We start from the raw sequence: 22,968 nt of genomic DNA, 5'->3' as shown, positions 1-22,968 counted from the left end.
ACTGCCTGTATCACTGACGAGCTTCACAGTGTGAGCATGATCTACTCCCCAACCCTGAGAGTGCAAGGCTATTTGTGCTCTCTCGGACTCTGGCTGCTGATGGAATGTAGCATGAATCAGGATTTTAACCGGCGATCGTTGAATCATAGTTATAGCACCTAAGTCTGCTGAATTGAGAGCATTTTCATGACTGAAAGTTTGAACTAGAGTCTGAACCAAGGTACACGTGTTTGTATACATTTGGTCCAGTTAGTTTTGGTTTTACACTGCAGTTTAATGAACAGACTAAAGAACCATATTGTATCATCATTCATTGTTCTCATTACCTATGTAGGCTCCCTACACTTGACATCAACTGCTTTGCAGAATGCTGTCTGTTTGGCAAGTTGGCCTGTGTAGGTGTTGTGCTGAAATCTGCCTCCCTGCCTGAAATCGACTGCACTTCTCATGCATGTGTGCCACGCAGCTGAATGATTGTAACAGATTTTCTTTTATTTTTGTTTATAAACCAGGGTTAATCTATAGTTACAGAAGATCACTAGCATAATTTCTTGCAACCATACTTCTGTGTTTTTTTCAGCACAACTAAAAAAGTGCTTTCACTACATTCATATGCAAACCAGACCATAGTTTAGTTGATCCAGGCTGAGAAACCTTTTTTGGTCAGATTTTGATCTTTTGGTCTAGACTGTGGTTTGTAACAACTTTCACACGTTATTTGGTTCTGACCAAGATGAAAGGTCTAAAGGTCCAGAACAAACAAGCTAGGTTTGAAAGCAGCCAAAACAGGAGGAACCAACATTCAAAAGGCGTCACACTCTCCTTAGGACCACACCAGATACATAGTACACCAGTTTAAGTAATCAGATGGACCCAGAGTGTTAGGAAGATTCTGAATTGTAAAAGCATTAACCCAGCCCAGTAGAGTTTGGCTGCCAGTTAAAGTGGCCATGTGTGCGCACCGTGTGGGTTGTCGGGCCTGCACTCTTGCACAAGACGCCCCGGGAGATCATTCATCTAAAGCTAATAAGGGCCATGCTAATTGGAAGTGTGGATTTTTTTCTTTGGAGGATGTGGATCATCTGTTCTGCCAGTGTGTTTGTGTGTTTTTCTGGAGAGAGATGAATCATTAGAATCATTAGAAATGAGAGACTTTGTCTTCAGAAATGCCACGAGGGGCTCGGTGGATGTAGGTAGAATATCTGTGGGGAACATGTTGGTTAATTAAAATGTGTCTCGGGCGATTCATTACTGTTACGTGTGATTGTCTATTTCTGTCTGTATTTACTGATGACACAGGTCGTGTTTTTTCTCTTTTTTTACTCTTTTTTTATCAGCGTTATGACCAATCTGCCCAGTGTGACGTGTGAAAACGGTGGTGTTCTCCATCAACACCTTCATTACTTAGCCTGCGTGATGCGTCCGCCCACCCACCAGGCCTTGGTGAGTGACTGTGATTGGTGAGGAACAGGCCATGTGTGGGCGCAGAGGTGTCATTCTCATATTAGTGGCGCTCACACTGTGTGTACCTACACCCTGTGGTCTATTCCATAGCTCAGGGAGGATGATGATGATAATGATGATGATGCCCACGTAGTGTGGTCAAGCAGTGTTTCATCCACTACATCTGACCACAGATAGAAGTGAAATGGTGTCTTTCTCTGTTTCCACACACACACACACACACAAAAACAAAGACACACTTTCAGATATATCACAAAATAAGAAAACACACAGGACACAAAGTTACACAAACACTCACGCTCACACCCACATTCGCAGACACGCTCTGACTCAACCAACCGCTTCGTAACAATGTCATTAAAAGAGAGAGAAAAAGAGGGTTGAAAGGTGTGAAGGGAGCAAGAAGGTGAAGAAGGGGGTAAGAGGGGTTCCCTTATGATTAGCTTGAGATTTGAGGTCTTGCTGCCAATCTGACCGCTTATCCGTCCACTCTTCTAGGATGCTAGGTTGATATTTCTTTTGAAGCATTCAAAATTACATGGGACAAGTGGACCAGACACAGCAATGCTGCTGGAGTTCTTAAACATTCTATCCACTGTTGACTGTGTACCTATGACTGTGTACATCCTCTTATACCAGAACACACACTAACAACCACCATGTAAGTTTTACTGCAGTGTTGAGAATAAACACCACTTAAATAATACCTGCTCTGTGGTGGTCCTAAGGGCTCTTGTCCATTAAAGAACTAGGTAAACTGAGGAAAATAAAGTATGCTGAGACACAGACCGACTACCATCTGTAAGTACAGATGTACAAAATACTCCAATATGATCAGTGGAGGTAAAAAAAATGGACAATAACGGTAGAAACAAGGATGTGGTCATAATATTTTGACTGTACTTTATATGCAATTCTATTATGTGTGTGTGCATGTGTGCAGAGCTAGAGGGGGTATGCTGAAGAACCTTTCGTGCCTAAAGGGCGACCAGAATGTAAAAAAAAAGCTTTAGGATCCTCTGGTGTAAGGCAATAGGGTTAAAGTTCAGGTTATTGGGAGAGGCTGTGTTTTCTAAAGACTTTCAACAATACATATTTCTCTCATATTGAGCAGATCACAGCTGAGTCACAGTACTAGAGCTGGGGAAGTCATTTGATGCCCACCTGTTTTCCATAAACTTTTCATTACCTCTGTATAAGATGTGTGTCCAAGCGGCCATGGCTGTGTCTGAGTGGGATGGAGGTGAGAAAAGTCTTCACTGCTTATCTTCTGCCTTATTACAGTAAAACAATGGATTCAGAGACCAACCTTTTAAGAAAATCTCACTGCTGTAATGTCATTTTACTGTAATTTGATACGGACTTTGTTTGTTACAGTAATTTTTTTTAACTTATTTAATATCTAAATACGTAAAAGTGACATAAACAATCTTAAATGGTCTTTCTGTCCATTCCTCAAACAAGCAGCATCCATTCATTCCTGTTGCATATTCTCAGCAGTGTAGTCTTCCAAGAAGGTCTGACTGCTTCACGTTGAAACAATCTTGTAGATTTCTCATCAGATGCAATCCAACAGTATCCAGGTGTGATGACAGATCACACACTCGCACCACCGCAGCCAGTTGGACCAATTGGCTGCATCTGTTTGACTCGGCCCTCGGATGAGCGCGCTTTGTCTGGAAGCGTGTCACGACCACAGTAGGGGAAAATGTGTGGACCACATGCAGCAAACAATCTACAAAAGACTTGCGTGTCCTGATTGGCCAGAGGCACAGTTCCTCTGCGGTTTTGAAGCGGTAGGCTTCGTCGTCAAAGGCACTTCCCTGAATCCCAGCTGGAGCATTGGCAATCCGCGGAGAGCATTTTATCCCATTGTTCAAGATGTGATAAATGACAAACAAAAGTGTATGAATACAGTGCTGCATTCATGCAGTTTAATAAGAGGACTTGAAAGGTCATAAATAAACCAAATATACATGGAATTAAAGGTCTTGTTAAGAATTGGAGCAAGTCAGATCTGAGTATTGCAACATGCAAAATAATGTCAGCATATCCATTAATCATTAGATGCTAAGAGGTCCTTGTTTTTTTGATGATACTATTTGAATAAATACATAAATGCATGTTTATCCCATAGACATCGTTTCATTATAAGATTTCTGTATTAAAAATAGTCTGTATACTATAGTATTTTTTCGTAATGTTTCGTAACAACGTTTTTATTAAATTTTTATAGTCGATGGCAGTAGCACAGTGTTTCCAGTACAAACAAATTGCAACATCTGTTTCAAAATTTTATGTAGCCTCATGAAATCGCAGTTACAAAATTCTACAGGGGGATTTAAATTTGAAACAACAGATACTGGTACGAGCACCAAGCATTGACTCATGCAGGTGCTGCAACAAGCATGACTCTAAACTCTCTAAACATTCTTTGAATTCCACAGTGTACCACAAATTGCCACAGCATTTTGATAGCAATATGACTTGTACACAATGAATGAATTAACACAAAAACAGCCTTCTAATAGTCTTTTAATAAACAAACAAATGCTAAAGCTAAATTATCTCAGCAAACATTCCTATCCTGGCCCTGTACAGCTTGTAGAGGTAGATTCCCTAGTCCAGCTGTTAATCCTGTCTTCCCACAGGAAAGATAATCAAAAAAGTAATCAAAAACAGCAAATCTCCTTAATATCTCTGTGGTTCCTCCTAGACAACAATTAAATCAGATGAAAAGACAAAGGAAACATAAAAAGCTAAGTAATAAAAATAAAAAGCTTAGTAATCTCACATTACTTCCCTTGAGGTTTACTATAGATCACAATGGCAGTGGTGAATTAGCAGTTGGGGTAGTGGTGGGTTTAATACCGAGGTTTGATGGGCTGCCAACAGCTGCATCTGTGACAAAGTTTATCTCTAAATTAAAGTAAAAATCTTTTAAGAAATCAATGATCAACATTTGAGTAGAATCATTTTCCCTGCCATGTCCGGAAACTGTATTTGTTATCTGTTAACATTGGAATTTTAACCCTACATATCCCTGTAACACTATACTGAGTCTGGCTGCTGTATAGGTTAGCAAATTGGCTCCAATCCAATTAAGTCCAGCTGCTAATATCGTGACTAACCTTCCCCAACAATGTTGAGCTCGGCTGCTGTGTCTGGTAGCATTGTAGCTATAATCGTACTGATCCCAGCTGTTAATATAGCAGCTAAACTGCTACAACACTGCTGGGCCTGGCAGCTGTGTCTGTTTCCAACTTGGCTCCAACCCTGCTGGACTTCTGTTAGCGTTGCGGATAAGATAATAAACTGATACCAAGTGTGATAAGTGATCCTGAACGCTTTATTTTACTTAATTTATGCAGTTACAGTGTAAAAATAAACCTGTCGTTTATCTCATTTTTTTGCTGGAATTATATTAGTAAGGGTTGGGGAGTGTGGGCCTACTGCTGCTGCTGTTTACACCTTCACTTTTAACTCTCCTTCCTTGCTCAGGATATGAGTTGAGATTTTTTCATCAAATTAAAAAAAAAATAAACAAAGGTTTGATTGATTTAAATTGTAGAATCTACTTTTAGTATAGAAACCATCCACATGTTTTAATGAACTACAAACAACCACATTTTTTATCTCAATACAGCATTGAAATAACAAGTTGTAGTAACTCAGAGAGAGTTAACTTCTTAAATGAATAAGTATTTGTGGTAACTTTAAGGTCTGTGTTTCAGAAATAATACATATGAATTATATGTATTTTTCTATGTAGTTACGAGAGAGTTGGCCATGTCTTTTTCCAAGTTAAAGCGGTTTTAAAAACATCTTTTTTTGCTGCTTTGCATGTTCATAAACTGTGTCGTCCTGCAGGTGGGTGTGATGCTGTTTTGGAACTTTGTGATTGGACCTTCAAGACTAAAGGCCACCCACTGGCTCTTTGTTTTTTCATGGTGTGTTTGTATTCTCCTTGATCTCCAGTGACTCCTGTTGCTCTGCTCCTCGCGAGCATGAGTCAGAGAGGCATCAGAGGAAGCTCTTTGGGTCAAGGGGCTTTTTCATGTTCCGCAATGCTGACGTCCAGCAGGCCTCCCGCTGACCTCGACATCAAGGTGACCTCTGGGACACCGGGCCCTGCTCCCTGGTGCTCATTTCGTCAATCTGGGGGCAGCGCAGTAACATTCAGTAGTGCTGAATTAACTCTTACAGCAAGGGTCAGTGACTGACTAACATTGAGGAAGTACAGTACACTCACTGGTCATTCCTGTAGAAAAATAGACCACAAAACTGCTCTAGGGCATTTTTTCTGACACATGTAACAGCTCGAACAATACCCCTGTTCCTGGAACACTTGTAACAGTGTCACACGCATACTACCATGGCACTGCTGTGCTGAGAATGGACCACTATCCTAATAATCCCTAGAGGACAGAAGAATTGTGGTTAAACAGATATATGACATTGTGTAAAGGGGGGCTGGTACACTGTTCATCAATATATGGGGTTTGAAATCTGTGTAATGTCATATATCTATATTTTACAGTATGGCTTCAACAATTCAGATGTTTTTGTCGTTTTGAAGCAACACAGAAAGATCGAGACAGGAGCCATACCCACAGGAACTATCATCAGATTAATCAATCTAGTAGCTGCTGACCTACTGTATAGTATTAGTGTGTAAGGCAGCTATAGACTCTGGATGGTGAATGCTGTACCCCCTCTTCTGGTGCTAACTTTTTCAGCCTTTTTCCACTCATGCTAGGATTTAAAGCTTTACTAGTACTGTAAGCTGTTTCCTGTTTTTTGCACACTACTGCACTGGAAAACCAAATAAATACTAATTCATTTTCGCAGGCCTTTTTCCGTGCAGCAGATGTGAAAACTGCACAGTTTGACCCAGCCTTGGACATGTGGTTTCAGTCAAGTCCAAAAGTGTGCACATTGTCCAGTTTTTCAAAAGCATTATCCCAAGTGCCTTTGTTATTCCGCACGGTCAGGAAATGTCATTTCCATCCCAAATCTGTCTACCATTCATCTTTACTGGACAATAAAGATCTCCTTTACTCACAATGGTTCAATTTCCCATTTGTGAGAAGCACTTTTATAGTATAATCTCTGCCTTTCTTTCTTTTTTTCTTATTTTTTTGCTGATGCTGAAGGTGCACACATTCTATGTCAGTTGTCACCGTGCCCTGTCATTTACTAGGCTATTACTGGCATAAATTGCCCCCCTGAGATTCATAGATAGAACACCGTAGTCCAAAAAGCTGAAGAAACTTGTTTTGAAGCTCTAATTACTTTGTTTGGTGGATAATGATAGTTGTCACGTCTGGGATGAACGTGGGCCCTAATTAGAATACCTGAAAATGGCTACATACACTTGCTTTCTTGTGTTTGTGACAGTACGGAGCAGCCTGTGTTGTTGGACCTATCTGATTTTCAAAACATTTCAGAAGCGTTATGGGTAATTGAGCCTTTTCTTTTTTGGGAGAGATCAGCTATTTTCTTTACTATTGTTAAGTTCAGTTAATACAAAGATAATTTGTTTTTAATGTAAAAAAACTTGTCAAAAAAACTTGTTTTCTCCAAAAAAAAAAATATGGCTGTTTTTTATTGAATGAGCTAATTTTTTTCATTGAAATATTAAATAATAAGCATGTAAACAAGATTAGATGGCATACTTATTTAATTAAAATGTTATTACTTATGTTTTTGCATAGATTGCTACAGGAAACAGGATGTTTGTTCCATTGGAGGCAGATGTATTAATGACTTCTAAGAATGCCATCTTGTGGTTAAAGTGTAAAACTGAAATATTAGCTTTGTGGTATTCATGGAAAACAATTGTGTGGCACTAGGACCAATAACTGCTAAACTGATAAAATATTAAACTGTTAAATGCAGTATGAATCAAAATTAGAATTACTGAACCATATTTGTGTAGAGTTGATTTGACTCCTAAATTCTACATAATACAGTTACATACTTGTAATCACAGTCTGAATTAAGGCTTAGAACATTGATTAACTAGTTCCAGTGACAAGTGTCAGCAAATTAGAACATGATAGTACAAATAGGCTAAACTAGTAAACTAATTCATGTTGCCTTGCCATAAGCATAGCAGTGTTCCACCTAACCCACAAGGTAACCCATCAATATACAGCTGTTGGCATTTCCAAGTAATATCTAATAATTAATTAATTTTTTTTTGTTGGTGCAGTAATTGAAATTTTGAAAACAGTTCCTTTTGTTTTCTGGTTTTGTGTGTTTAAACATGCATTGTGTAAGTTGCTATTGTTTCAGATGACACAATGGGCAAAAAATCACTATATCGCAGACATTATGACATAAAGAATATAAATAATGCATTTTTAGTGCATTGAGTTGTGAGATATTCCACATACCTTCTCTAGATTGTCTCATCGCCATCTGTTCTCAGTCCTGTGAGTTTAGTATCATCCATAAAGTGACAAATCTTTAAAATATGATCATTGGTTTACCACAGGGAGGAGAATAGGAAGAAAACACAGCCTTGTGATCAGTGATGTCAGTAACGCGTTACTTAGTAACGCGTTACTCTAATCTGACTCTTTTTTTCAGTAACGAGTAATCTAACGCGTTACTATTTCCAATGCAGTAATCAGATTAAAGTTACTTATCCAAGTCACTGTCCGTTACTCTACTCACTCTCTCTCTCTCTCTCCACCTCACACACACACACACACACACATCGCGTAATCCATAAAGTAACTAAGTTTTTTTTTTTAAGGAGTAATCAGTAATCGGATTACTTTTTCAAAGTAACTATACCATCACTGCTCTAGGCTGTGTCATATATGCTTATCAGTTTAACCCTCTATTGTTTCCTGGGCTTGTAGAGCTGATGTCATGTAGGATTTTCTGGTATGAGAGAGGCAGTCAGACAGCTTGTCTTTCTTAAAGCTTTTCTGAATTCGTTTTTTTTCCGTTATGATCAACAGGAAGCCAGGTATGCGCCGGTCGCTGTCGACGTCCAGCAGGGATGAAATTATTCGCTGGTTTAAAGAGGAGCAGACCCTCAGAGTTTGTTTACAGCAAGGCGAGAGTCGAGTTGCCCCCTGGTTTCATGGTGAGTTCAAAGTGTGGGCCATCTGTGAGCTTTAATCCAAGAAAAACCTCTCTCTCTCTGTCTGTGTTCTGTGTTCTGCTTATAATTACTGGGTTTGTTATTATTATTATTTCAAAGGATTAATGCTATTTCTTTATATTTGTTTATATAAATTGAAATACGTGATTAAACGTTTTTGATTTGAGCTCTTTCTCTTTGTACACAGGTATTATTACTCGTGAGGAGGCGGAGGATTTGCTGAAGTCAGGCAGCGCTGGAAGCTTCCTGGTCCGTGTTAGCGAGAGGATCTTTGGATAATGTTCTTTCTTACAGAACATAATCTATGACTCCTGCAAGTTTGGGCAAATGTCACTGTATTGTTTATTTTATATTAATTGTTTTTTTTTATTCATGTTTAAAATTAAATTTCTCATGATTTTCCCATAATGCCAAAACAGGTCCACTACCATTTGAAAGAGTCTGTCCTAGGCTATCACCTCTGCAAGTTTGGGCAAATTTCATGCTTAAAATTAAATTTCTCATGATTTTCCTATAATGCCAAAACAGGTCCATGACCATTTGAAAGAGTCTGTCCTAGACTATGACTCCTGTAAGTTTGGGCAAATTTCACTGTATTGTTTATTTTATATTAATTTTTTATGTTTTTTATTTATGCTTAAAATATATTTTTTTCATGATTTTCCCATAATGCCAAAACAGATCCATGACCGTTTGAAAGAGTCTGTCCTAGGCTATGACAAGTTGTACTGTTTTGTTTATTTGATCTTATCTTCATTTTGTTATATTCTATTTTTATTGTATTATTTTATTTTGTTGTCTTACTTTATTTATATATCTATTTTAACAACAGCTCTTGGGTGTAAACTGAATCGTGAGATCACAATTTCGTTCCACCTCATGAACCACATGTGATACGAATGACAGTAAAATCTCCTTGAATCCTTGAAAACAGGTCCAGTACCATTTGAAAGAGTCTGTCCTAGGCTATCACCTCTGCAGGTTTGGGCAAATTTCACTGTTTTGTTTATTTTTAATACTTGCTAGTATCGGATGTAAATTCATTCTCCAATAAGCCATCACAGGGCCACTGTGAGGCAGTCCTATCAGTTCCTCAGGCTATCAGCACTGCGTATTTCTGCAGGTTTCACTATAGATAGCCCCTTGCACTTGAGGTATTGTATTATTGTGGTCCGAGCTCCCCTGAGATTCTTAACAAGCTCATCCCATGTAATTCAGGGCTGATATTTTCCCCACTGTATATGGATCCTCCATGTATTGAATGTGGGTGTAATTTCTGCCAGAGTCACTTGTCTGTTAGCATGGACAATTCTTGCCAGACATAGCCGGTCATGATCAGTACCACTCACTGCACTCCACTGTGGGCAATGCCTTGTTTTTTTTCTTCTTCTGTGGCTTCACTTAAACTCTGCCTCGCTGGCCAGTATTCAGCCTCACTTACCTGCTTTGAGATTAACTGTTCTGCAATGTGGTTCAACAACCCTCTGTGCTGGAGAGCTACTAGTCCTGCAAACTGTGGCCTTACCTTTTCTAAACGCACACTTCAATAAGCTATTCCAAAGGTTTTACTCCAAGCTGAAGAGGAGTGAGAGAGATGGAAATCTGCGGGAAGGGATTACTTAGTAGTTGGCTATTCTTATGGGAAAAAATGTTTTCACACATCACGTTTTTAAACATTTCACCTTCTGTTCGGATGAAAAGGGAGACAAGCAGAGAGTGATTCAGCAGAGCTCTGTGAATCAGCCTGGTGAAATCGTTCCTGCTTAATTCTCTCCATGGAAGGGAGTGGTTTTCCAGGACTCCAGGACTGCGGCTCTTCTGAGGACGGAGAAATCCCCCTCTTCCTCACACCCTCATATCCTCTGAGCCCTGACTTCTCCATCACTGTGACTCACTGGAAACCCAGAATGTTCATTATTTTATAAAAGGCCAAAGTTCCAGTGTTGTAATGAGGTGTTTGAGAGGTTATTATGCTCCTGCTTTCAAAGTATACAATGTTTTTTGACTCATTTATTCACAGAGGGTGGTCCTTGTGGACAGGAAGGAGATGAGTCTCCAAATATTAATTAGTACTTGTTCTACGTGGGTATACTTTTTCCAGGAAAAAGGGGCCATTTTCAAGCTCTCTCAAAACCTTGGAAAACTGTTGCATGTAGATAACCTTTTCAATGTTAATTCTGAAAAAAATGCAAGGAGTTCTAAACGGTTGGTCTCTGCTGTGTTAAATAAAAAAATAAAAAACAGACTGAAGTGTATGAAGAGATCATTATTATGGGATTGAACCTTTCCAAATAGATCTAATCTACCTAACTAAAATTGGTAGCTTCATTAAATGAAAGCTTTTGTGAAAGTTCTACCAGGAAATTTGAATGCCATGTCACTTCATATCATGACCAATCATCAACTTCCTCTGCCTTTAAATGAAAGCAACTTATACACTCTCTGCTTCTTTGAGATGCCAGTGCCTCACCCTCCTTTCTCCTAACTGCCTCCAGGTTAGTCATGGGTTGCCCAAAAGATCTGCTCTGCCTCTGCCTTCCATGTATGGCAGAATTTGGCAGCATTAGGAGTCCAGATGTAACCTGGGACAACAACAGGGTTCCTTTGCCAAAGACTTAAACTTTCAATTATGTTCAAAAATAGACCCAGCACACTCACATGTTGCCAAAGCTGGCATGCCAGCTGGTCCCATAAATGTTTGATTGACAATAAATCTGGCATAAACTGGACAGGCCAAGGATATGTTGCAATCTGGTGGAGAAATTCCTGAAAAAACCCTGCTGTGTGTGGGCAAGCATTATCCTACTAAAAAATGCCAGCCAAAAGCCCTTTCATGAAATGGAACACTCGTGGCCAAAGGATGTCCTACACATATTGTTGAGTTGCTAATCTCTCGCATATCACTACTAGGAGTGTTTGACTGTTGTATGCGATAACTTTCCAAATCATAACACCAGCAGTTGTGTCAGTGTGTCACTTCACAGCAAAGGCAGGATACAAGTACACACTAAGAAAAGCAAATACAGATTTGTACTTAAAAGAGTATAAAGCTTGTCGCTGGGGCTGTACCTTATATTGAGGTACAAAAAAGTACCTTTTAGTAAAAATCCTTTTTTGTACCCATGGTTTTTGTGCCAGTAAAGATTATAAAAATTATAAACATTATCATCAACTGAATATGGTTCAAAACAAAATTGTCTGGCTTTTAAGTAAAAAATGTGGAACTTAAATATATATTGTTTATTAGTACAGTGATACAGAATACAGAATGTACCCTTTAGCTGGTTAAATGGTACACATTTGTACTTATAGCTGTTGGAAATTACTTTGTACTTCAGAGGGAACAAATCTGACCCTGTAAAGACCAATATTGTACCTTTGAGGGGACAATTTTAAAGAGTGTACCTCTGAGTACAAAAAAGTACTGATATCGTACCTCTGTTTTTTAGAGTGTACTGAAACCTGTTCGACTGTTGTCGAACCCCAAACAGAACCCAGATTTGTTGAAAACGATTAAAGGGTTCTAGTCTTCTTATTCACAACACCATTGGCTCCCTTGGCTTCCTTGCTGTCTGTCTGTCTATCTATCTATCTATCTATCTATGGGTGCAACTTGAAGTTGAACTTGAATGTTATTCACAAATCACACAAATCTGGACAATGTGTGTGTGTTTTTAGACATTGTCCGTCAATATAAATATCATGAATATTATCACTACTTACTAACATGGCCATCTAAGAAATCCAACAAGATTTCAGCTTTTATAATAAAATAAAAATCTATTTGTCAAGCAGAAAACTAAACACACACCTTGGCTCTTGCTGTTATTACAGGTGCATCACAAGCAGTGATGGTATAGTTACTTTGAAAAAGTAATCCAATTACTGATTACTCCTTTAAAAAGTAACTTAGTTACTTTATGGATTACTTGATTTTAAAAGTAACTAAGTTACTTTACAAGTTACTTTATTAGTTACTTTCAGCAGCTGCAGACACCACCTCCCGCCGCCTTAACATAAAAATTATAACCAGTTTTGCCAATACTCCCTTTATTGGAAAATGCATTTTAACAGCATCAATGTATCTCTAGACATTTAAAGTTGAACTATTTATTTTTATAAAATTAAAAGACCATTTCTCTTGAATTAACTTAACATAAATAATTTTTTTTATAAAAAATAAAATATGGTCTTTCTTGATTTCACTTAACATAAATACTTGTTTTTATAAAAAAAAATATAAAATAAAGAAAGTCTTTCTTGACCTGACATATTTAACACTGTAAAACTGAATATTGAACCTGTTGTTCTCTGCAGGGCAGCAAGGAGTGGTATTATAAAACAAAACCGTGTATATGGTCTAGGCCAGGGATCACATATATGCAGACTGCGGTCCGGGTCCGGACCCAGGCGTTGTCCAATGCGGACCCAAACCGATAAACTACTGAGAAGGATTTAATTTTGACAGTGTTCATTTAAAGCGTCAGAACTTTTCTTGTCTTTACGGTATACGCACTCTGCGGCATGGGAAACTCACAGACCAATCACGTGTGGTGTAAAATCTTCAAACGCTCTCCTCTGCCAATCAGATCTGTGCAGACCGCTGCCCTGGCTAGTGAATTGGGACGTGGCCGGGAAAACCCGCCTTTATAAAGAGATAGGGAGCCCGAGAACTGGCGGAAAAACGAGAATGGGCGGAAACTAAAGACACGCCGAGCGCGAGAGAGAGAGACAGGGGAGAAAGCGAGACGCGTGTGATTGGGGTAGAGCGGAGGGGGATGGGGAAGGGAACGCGGTGTGTGTGTGTGAGGTGGAGAGAGAGAGAGAGCGCGAGAGTAACGCACAGTGACTTGGATAAGTAACTTTAATCTGATTACTGCATTGGAAATAGTAACGCGTTAGATTACTCGTTACTGAAAAAAGAGTCAGATTAGAGTAACGCCTTACTAACATCACTGCTTGGGACCCTGTGTCAGCGTGAGGCTGCCGTAAAAAAAATGCCTTTTTAATTTATTTAGACAGCAGTCATATTCATATTGTTCTACCCAGCTACTGATGCATCTGTAACTCTTTACAATCAGGGTAAAAAATAACAGTACTTACGACTGTAATAAACATTAAGTGGTAATTAAGTGGTAAATATTATTTAACATTTCTAAATTGTAATGCTTAAGAATGTTGTAAATAAAGATGAATTGCGATATCAGTTTTAACATTTTGTAGGAATTAATATCTTAACTAGTGTCATAATAATAATTAGTTGATGCATTCTAACATAAGTATGGTTAAACAATGTAAATTAATTGTAAAGTGCTACTGATGCATCTGAGGCCAAATATCTTAAAGCAGGATTCCTCTACTGTAATTGTATATTTTGGTTTGTGGTAGACAGATTTACCTCAAACCAAAAGGATAGGTATGTGGTTTTAGCAGGTGTCCATTTCTGTCATAATCAAGTGATCACCATGAATTTATTTTGAAAGTTACATTTTTTGTAGCTTGTATTTTTTTCCTTTTCAAATTTCATATTGTTTTTACAGACCATTTTTACTGAAAGATGTTACTGATCTCTATGTATCACATGCAGAGGGGGAACAAAAAAAAGTTTTAGATTTGATTTGCTCACTTGGCATTTTTTGAAAGGCAAAATAATGTAGTAATATGCTCAAAATCATGTAACTTAAATATATAATTATATTAAATTATGGTCCTCCAACCTCTGTGGAGTTGTGGGTGCTAATTTGTAATTTGAACAAGTATTTCTAATAAAACAGATGTTTTATTAATGTATAATTTATGTTATTGGATGAATAAAGGGATACTGCAGTGTCTCATGGAACCTGGTAAGACAAGCAGACTGTAAGAACTGTGATTTTTTTTCTCTGTTTTTCTAGTGTTTATGCTGACCTCGGACAGTACTTCTGAAATGCTAATGCTTATCTTTTGGAATTTGATTCCTTTGATTCTTATTTTTTAAAGCATCAGAAAGTTATCGGTATATTTCTGTATGCAGGGCTTAATTTTGCACATGTAAATCCCAAAGCTTTAATCGTTTTAAAAGTTGTATATAGATATTTCTCAGAGTTGCACAAACAATTGTAGGCAGACCACCAGTCACAATAAATTTGAATGAATAACCTTCAATAATAAATTACTGGCCAATACATTGAGGTAACACTTCATGATCAGCCTCAAACCTACTATCCCATGACTTGTAGAAGTAATGTCAGTGTAATTCCTAAGTGGTCAAACATCACATAGAGGCGAGTTGTTGAAAATTACACTTTGGTTTTAAGCATAACAAAAAGGTGTAACGACACTGAGAGCCTTTGTATATTACCAGATACATTATTTATATAAATTCAATTAAAGGAATAACTTTCACTGAAATACAAAACTGAAATTGTCCTTGGAGCTGACATGACCTTATCAACCTTATCATATTTGGGAATATGAGACACATGGGATAATCAGCTTTTAACTTCAGAACATCTCTGTTCATTACATTAATAATAAATCAATAATTTCTGATTAATTCTTTCAGTGTTTAGTTGAAGTGTTAAAAATTGGTTGAATGTGGGCATCAAATCCACATTTAATAAAATATTAAAATTAATTTTTTTCCATAAACACATTTCAAGAAACTTAGCGATAGTGTGATCAAATAAACAGACAAAAGTGATAGCAATAAAAAAACATTTATTGACAAAGTTAAGAAACAAACAAAATTAAGAACAGTTAAAAAAAAAAAAAAAGTGTCCAAACCTCTTTTGAGTAAGCACAAAGGAGACAGCGGCAAAGAAAATTCTCTCAGAAAGAGAGATAGAAACCTTGAGAGGAACCCATACTCCTTGGGTCAATACACAAATTAAAAATGTAAAAATCTGAAAAAGACAAAGAGCATAAACATTAAATGAAACAAAAATATATACAATGCAAATATAAAATCCCGTATAAAGACATACAATTAATAAACCCGCCTTTAATTTTATAAAAAAATAAATAAAAAATAATGTATAATTAAGTACAGAAAGATTAATAGTAAAATAGTAAAAGGTAAGTACAATATTAATTGATTAAAGCACTAAAAGACAAACGTTAAAATGTTTTTAATGAATATAAGCCCAAAATAAGACTAAAACACCAATACAATAACCATTAATAAAGCAAGTAACTAAGCAATAAAAGAAATATATACAAAAAGTGTATGGATTAAAACACTAACAGTATACTACATAAAGATAAATACAGTTAAGTAATTAATAAACATCAAAAGATAAACAATATCAAGATAAAAGGATTAAAGCCTTAAGTACATGAACACAAATACAAAACAGGAAGCAATTAAAAGCATACAATACACAAAACAATTAAAACATTTATATAGTTAAAGAAAATCATTACCTTTTTAAAAGTATGGAATCAATAGCTTTATTAATACCTGCTATTTTCCTTAGGTGTGTTTTATAAAAAAAAAAACCCTCTAAACTAGAGTATAGAGCTGGGCGATATGGCCGGGAAAAAAAAATCTTTGATTTTTTTTTTAAATCCAATTTTCGATTTAAATCGATTTTTTCCCCCTACTAAAAATCAAACTAAAGATGATAAAGAAATGGTTAAAAACTAGTTCTTCTTTAATTTGTTTTCACTTAAAATCCATTTGTTCCATTTGTGGTTAAAGTGCAACCAGAAACAAGCAAAAAAAAACTATTGTAAACAGTGAGAACATCTAGTGACTTTTAGAAAGCTTTCTCCAACATAGTTTAGGTACTGACACAATGCACCCTCAAACTTAAAAAATAAATAAACACACCCTTAAAAACAAATAGAAATAAATAAAATGGTGCCCTTTTTTGATAAAACTTACAAAGTAGACAATAGAAAACAAGTACAATTTATATGCTCTTAAGTAAATACTTTTCCCTATTGGGCTAGAATTGCAAAACAAAGCATTTAAATAAGTGCCAGTGTTCTATAAAATGAGATCTTTTCTCATGAATATGCAAAACATCTTAACTTGTAGTGCATACAAAACCTGGTACACGGTTGGAAGATGTGCCAGGGACAGTTCCTTGTTTAACGTTGAATGGTGAACTGGTGCTGCTGCTGCGTTCATTCCTATGGTAGCAGCACTTCTCCCACTCCGCTACATGGTTCTGTTTAAGGTATAGTGATAAATTGGTTCACCTTACAGCGAGGACCTGTTTGGTCTACGTCCGACGCCACAAAACCGAACCAACTCCAGATCACGGAGCTAGTTGCTCTTAAGCTCCGCCGTCATGTGTTTTGTGTATGTGTGTGTGCGTGTGTGTTTGTGCGTGCAAAGGAGGGAGGGAGGGAGTGAGGGGCGGGGGGTGCGCGCGCTGGAGGGAGGGAGGTATGGAGGGAGCTACCTAAGCTCACTCTGTGCCCACAGAGGAGCGTCTGTGGTGAAAAAGAAAACTCAGAGAAAATCGATTTTCATAAAAACACATTGTCCTTAACTATAAATTCGAATTTATCGATAAAATCGATTAATCGCCCAGCTCTACTAGAGAACTCTCTAAACTAGAGATTGAAAATATAGATTTTTTAAAATTATTATTATTATTGTTTTATATGGTACCTGACTGAGGTGTGCCTGATGTGGTGGCTGTGTCGTGGTGTATACTTAGCCAGCTGTCATAGAGCAGATGGTGGAGAGATGATCTGAGACTTCTTTGAGGTGATCTCCGTGCTGGTGTTGAAGGGTCACCTCTCACACACAGCAGGATGATTCCTATCTGCAACACTGTGGAGGATTTGGCCTCATGGGTAAACCACTCATGAGGAAGGTCCTGAAAAGTAAATTAGAGACAGTGACTGAGCGTTAAGGAATGTTTTTCACCTGAATCTCTATTCATTAATGGTAGCTTCTACGAAGACAGTTCTCTGCCTGTAGTGTTCACTGAAAACCCATACCAGAAGAACAGAAGATGAAGGCGTGGTTCCTAACTGTACATCTGAACCAGGATGTTCTATGGCTTGAGGTCACAGTGCAGAACCCCTCTGGCATGGACCTCAATCACGCCTTCAACTAGCTGCCTTAGAAGTACCTGCAGAGTACACAGAGCACATTCTAGTAAAGTTAAATTGGCTGAAATGTATCCCAACATTTGCAATACTTGTGATTGTCGGCACGCTGCCACGTTCAATAAAAAAATATATATAAGTACCTACAGAGTGTAAGAAACAGACAGAAGGAAATTACAGTCGCTATAGAACAGGCTAACAGTTATTCAGTGGGTAGCTGCTACATTAAGGGTGAAGAGAGAAGAGTGTTCAGGTACCTAACGATTTTCCAATGATTTCACAGTTGCAGACAAATTTCCAGAGTCAGGATAAAATCACGAGAGTCTGGCTAGAGTCGAGCTGCAGTTGAGTTGCGGTCGTGTCATCTCAATCGTTAAGTGTAAGGTGGTTACGATTGAAAGTTTTAGTCAGTCGGGTTTGGGTACTGGCGCTCCGATAAAATCAACTGGGTTTGTTTTTTATTTATTAGCAGTGTGAGCAGCAGCTGTAAGATCGAAAGAGCGTATTACACCTCTCTGTTTGGAAATATTTTAAAGTGGACTGCAAAGGCAGGATTTTACAAGATGGGAAGAAAAAAAAAATGCACATTCAACAACAAACATGATTTACCACCTGAGAAACAATAAGCACCCAGCACAATCCTCCCAGTACACTGCAGACACTCAGTACAATTAGCAACAGCACTGCCAACACAATTCTCTGTGTGTGTTTCCGTCCCTTAATTAGTTCCCCCGGTAAGTCAGTAATAAGAACAAATAGAGTAATAATATTAAGCTATTAATGTATTAACATATATTCATCAACCTCTTTTGGGTGGGGATGGAGAAGGTGGAGTGGCCAGTGCTTCAGCTGGAGCTCCAGGACACTGAGGATGTTGTGTCTTTTGGAACTGGGCCTGATTTTACAGAACAGAAACAAAACAGTTCATGGTAGCTGTATCAATTTATCCAATAAAGTAGATCTACAGGTCTTACTTTATATAAATAAAACTAACCGACATAAAAAATATGCATGAAAATGTTCAGGACATCCAGAATGGCAAGTATTTAAAAACTATTTAATTTTTAGTAACATGTTTAAAGTCTATACTATCTAAGACAGTGAGACAAATACAGCAACTTTTCTAAAATTACACTCTTCTACTGCAGCACAGACGTACACTCCCTCCTTAAAAAAATGCTCAAAACCAGAAAAAAACAAACACACCCTGGGAGGTTAGCTCTTTAAATAGCTTTTGACCAGCATAGGTAATGTTTATTTCTGGATGATCAGCTGGACTCAGCAGGGCCAACATTAGTAGCCTAGTCTTTTAAAAGTAATTAACTCATTTTTTAAAACCCATAAAGTCCAGTAACAGCTGTGTTTATTTGTTTTTTAAAGTCACTGGTTAGCTGCGGGTGTAACTTCACAGACCGCGATCTCAGTTCACAATTATGCAGCCACACATCTTATAAAATCTCCTGCTCCTAACCAAATATCCAGCACAACAAACCCAGCTTTAAACCCAAACCATCGCTGTATAAACAGAGACAGAGAAGTTTTCTTTCAGTGTTTTCTGACAGAAACTGTGAGGATTCAAAAAAAAAGACAAGAGTGTGTTTACTAATCCGTTACTCGTTCGTGATGAAGTTAACGCTAACTTGCACATACAGTGGATTCACGCGGTTAGTTAATAGTATGCAAAATGCAGTGAATGCTGCTGTTTGGGGTCAAAATAAACTAAACACCTTCGCTAATAAATCATGGACTGCAGAAAACTAAGCCGGAGACACAACAAACGCTAGCTCTGTAAGTTAGTTGTCTAACGGAGTTACGTTAAGTGCATAAACTGCCTGCACAGATCAGAACATAACAGCAGCTTACCTTTTCATGTTAAATCCACGACGAAAGCATTCTTTTCTCATTATCTTTATAAAATCCAGTTGCAGCGTCACCTGCTTGTTCAGAAACAAAACAAACACCCAGCGCCGTTTAAGAGCTGATTCACGACCTTCTCTCCCAGCACATGGTGTGTTTTTCTCAATCAGCAGCAGCTTTTAAACCACGCTATAGTTCAGTAATAAGATCGCGTTTCACCGAGAGCTGAAACAGCCAGTTAACTAATGGTAGTTAAAATACCTAACAGGCCTGAGAGCTCCTCTCGGTACTCCGGTCTAATTCGGCAGGGTTTTTGTAGATATTTAATTTCTGAATCTTATTAATACTGAATTAAAGTATGGTAATCTGGCTAATGTTAGAAAGTCAACTAGCTTTTTACCAAAACACTTTTAGTTAATTTATACCTAATTTTAGCGGTGTGTTCCCACAAGACGAATAAAAAATAAATAAATAAAAAAAAAAGGGGGGGGGGGGCATGCGCGAATATTTGCGGGCGTCTGCGCATGCGCGAATATTTGCGGGCGTCTGCGCATGCGCGAATATTAGCGGCCGTCTGCGCATGCGCGAATATTAGCGGCCGTCTGCCGCTTTTTTTTATTTATTTTTTATTCGTCTTGTGGGAACACACCGCTAAAATTAGGTATAAATTAACTAAAAGTGTTTTGGTAAAAAGCTAGTTGACTTTTTTACATTAGCCAGATTACCATACTTTAATTCAGTATTAATAAGATTCAGAAATTAAATATCTACAAAAACCCTGCCGAATTAGTAGGTATTTTAACTACCGTTAGCCAACTGGCTGTTTCAGCTCTCGGTGAAACGCGATCTTATTACTGAACTACAGCGTGGTTTAAAAGCTGCTGCTGATTGAGAAAAACACACCCTGTGCTGGGAGAAAAGGTCGTGAATCAGCTCTTAAACGGCGCTGGGTGTTTGTTTTGTTTCTGAACAAGCAGGTGCTGCTGCAGGTAATCGAGCTAACTGTAGCTAATTAGCTTAGCCGGTTGAGCTAACTGTAGCTAATTAGCTTAGCCAGCCATGCTCCACTCGCTAGCTCGCTAACGTTAGCTATCTTACAGCGTTATTCGCCATTAACATGCTTTCAATAGTCTTTAAATAGTGGTAAGACTATTTAAAGCGCGTTAATGGCGAATAACGCTGTAAAATAGCTAACGTTAGCGAGCTAGCGAGTGGAGGATGGCTGGCTAAGCTAATTACCTGCAGCAGCACCTGCTCGTTCACAAACAAAACAAACATCCAGCGCCGTTTAAGTATCATAATAAGACCGCGCTTCACCGAGAGCTGAAACAGTCAGCTAACTAAATTACTCACCGGGACTTACAGAGCTCCGCCGCGCTGCTCTAATCTAATCCGGCAGGGTAATAATCACTATCGGTGCTGAAGGCCCGCTGGAGGCCCGCTAGTGCCGCTGTTTTAAGACTGAGGGACTTTAAATGAAAACAGAGTAAAGGGGAAACACAGTACAGAGCAGCGCAGCGGACCTTCAGCACTAGAGTGAAGAAATACTGGATTATTTGACCCAATATTAATAACTGTTCCCCATAAAACACAGCGAGGCTTTGGACTCCTGCAGTCCCCATGCAGCTCCCGGAGAAAAGGACGTCTTTCTTGTGGCTACTGATTCAGTGGAGTGGAGCCACGACCATTCAAAACTAGGTTCGGGGTTTTTTTGTTGCCCGAAAGGTTTTTAATTTGTGTGTTTTAATATATTCATTATATGTTATATTGTATTAAAACGTGAGATATAAACGTAAATAATCATAATTTAATAGGATCGGTGAAATATATTATTTTAATTATATTAAATATCATGCCTCAAAATCTCAGATCTCCCCCTCTTTTCCAGTGACTTTGGTTTCTTCCAAAAGTCTGTTGATGAGAGGGCGGGCGGAGCTGGACTGGAGAAAGAGGGCCGGCGTTCTATCGAATTCTGCTACCTTGTCGAACCGTGCTGCCCCAATGAATATTTAACTGTAAAAATACAAAAGAAGCACTATTTTAGGGCATGTACCCAGTGATATTCCAGTAGATGTACGTTATTCGATTTGGAGTGCATAATTCATTGTACCATGGCAAAGTTATAGTAAATATAGCTCATTACAAACTGCTTTTGTATTTATTTATGATAATAAGTGTAATTTTTAGTTTCCATTTACACTTCTGTGCAATGATAGTGCGTCCAGGTTGTTTAATGCACATAACGCCCCCTAAACCAGATTAATTATACATAAAACACGAGAAAAAATTAAATTGTGTAGGTCGGCGCATGCGCAGTACCTTTGGGAAGCATGTATCGATGGGTAGCAAAATTCGACAGAACACCGGACTAAAAAAACTGTTTTTAACACACCTTGGGTTTGGGCTGTATTCACTCAGTCGCAGTTAAATAAACTCACTGGCCATTTAGGAATCACTTAGACCAGAATTATAATAGAATAAACAATAAAATAATAAAATGTTATATAAAATCTAAAAAAAACAAATCACCAGTGTCAGTGGCTGTCTTTACACTACAAGCCTCAAGTGTTTTTTTATTTTATATAAATTAACCTTTTTGTCAAACAGCACACATGCTCTCAATATTTTTTTGGCTGCTCTGCCAATGCTGGCTGATAATGACAGCACTAAGGGCATGAATACTGGCAAACAGATGCATGAAATCCACAAATAAAGAAATATGAAATTTGCAGTGGCCTTTTTTATGCCCAATCAGTTTGAAGACTGAGAACATATGTCTGCACTCCCCTCCAAAGGAATTGGGCGGAAAAAGCATTATTAAAAGATGAATAATGAAGACTGGAAATTGGAAATCAGTTAATTACAACTTTGTCAGTGTGTCCAGGCCCGGAGTGGCTAATCGGGAGATTCGTGAGGATTCCCGATGGGCCGGCTGTGTCTGCTGAAGTGTCTTATTGTGTACCTTGGGGAAGATGTGGGCAGTTATTAAGGAGTATATCTATGCTGGTGTTTTACCGGAGTCAAGCTATCCGCGCGTATACGCGCGATTTTACGGTAAACAGACGCGCAGGAGGAGAGCACGCTAAAAAACACAGAGAGAGACAGACACGTTTCAGTCGGTTATATTAATTCAGACATACATTAAGCCCAGAAACGAGAAGAAAACGGATTAAAATAACTCACCTCACTTTAGATTTAGTGCAGTACATTATCTATTTGACCATAACAATCCCATCGGTTTTTAAGAGAGAGAGAGAGAGTTTTATATTAATATTACTTTTTCAATCCATGCTTCAAATTAAATTTCTCATGAGTTTCCCAAAAGGCCAAAACAGATCCAGTACCTCTTAAAAGAGTCCATCCTAGACTATTACCTCTGCAAATTTGGGTAAATTGCACTGTATTGTTTATTTTATATTAATAAAAAAAATGTATGCATGTTTAAAATTAAATTTCTCATGATTTTTCCATAA

General features: G+C 38.0%; 2 protein-coding genes and 1 long non-coding RNA gene across 12 annotated transcripts in view; 2 read left to right on the top strand and 1 right to left on the bottom strand.

Moving 5' to 3' along the window:
* fbxl7 (F-box and leucine-rich repeat protein 7) overlaps nt 1-22,968 on the top strand; it is a 151,188-nt gene that overhangs the window by 26,752 nt on the left and 101,468 nt on the right. The window contains exon 4 of one of the 8 annotated variants that reach the window (XR_002651169.2): nt 1,338-2,820. The exons of the other annotated variants lie outside the window; for them this stretch is intronic. The gene's annotated coding sequence lies outside the window, so the exon portion shown is untranslated. Of the gene's footprint in view, nt 1-1,337; nt 2,821-22,968 lie in introns of those variants that run through there. 8 annotated transcript variants of the gene reach the window in all.
* Nucleotides 8,229-9,163, top strand: LOC125801690 (SH2 domain-containing protein 4A-like). The gene is made up of 2 exons (XM_049478535.1): nt 8,229-8,569; nt 8,775-9,163. Exons 1-2 carry the CDS (start codon nt 8,431-8,433, stop codon nt 8,864-8,866), a joined length of 231 nt encoding a protein of 76 aa, XP_049334492.1. The 5' UTR covers nt 8,229-8,430; the 3' UTR covers nt 8,867-9,163.
* LOC111194563 (uncharacterized) lies at nt 15,270-21,199 on the bottom strand. Of its 3 annotated transcripts, none has more exons than XR_007438858.1 (4): nt 20,849-21,199; nt 18,443-18,533; nt 17,528-17,661; nt 15,270-17,403 (listed from the first exon to the last, which is right to left on the bottom strand). It is a non-coding gene; the product is annotated as an uncharacterized LOC111194563 (long non-coding RNA). The 3 variants fall into 3 exon arrangements; XR_007438859.1 differs by lacking the exon at nt 20,849-21,199 and adding an exon at nt 19,502-19,542; XR_007438857.1 differs by lacking the exon at nt 20,849-21,199 and having other exon boundaries at nt 18,443-19,186.

This window comes from Astyanax mexicanus, chromosome 4, assembly GCF_023375975.1.
Source record: "Astyanax mexicanus isolate ESR-SI-001 chromosome 4, AstMex3_surface, whole genome shotgun sequence".
NCBI lineage: Eukaryota > Metazoa > Chordata > Actinopteri > Characiformes > Acestrorhamphidae > Astyanax > Astyanax mexicanus.
The sequence above is the reverse complement of the archived record's forward strand: the minus strand, read 5'-3'. Positions and strand labels throughout refer to the sequence as shown.

Bases quoted from the DNA above. Each gene is read 5' to 3' on its own strand.
- LOC125801690 (XM_049478535.1), top strand. From the start codon at position 8,431: ATGATCAACAGGAAGCCAGGTATGCGCCGGTCGCTGTCGACGTCCAGC. The intron at 8,570-8,774 runs GTGAGTTCAAAG...CTTTGTACACAG, and splicing joins AGTTGCCCCCTGGTTTCATG to GTATTATTACTCGTGAGGAG.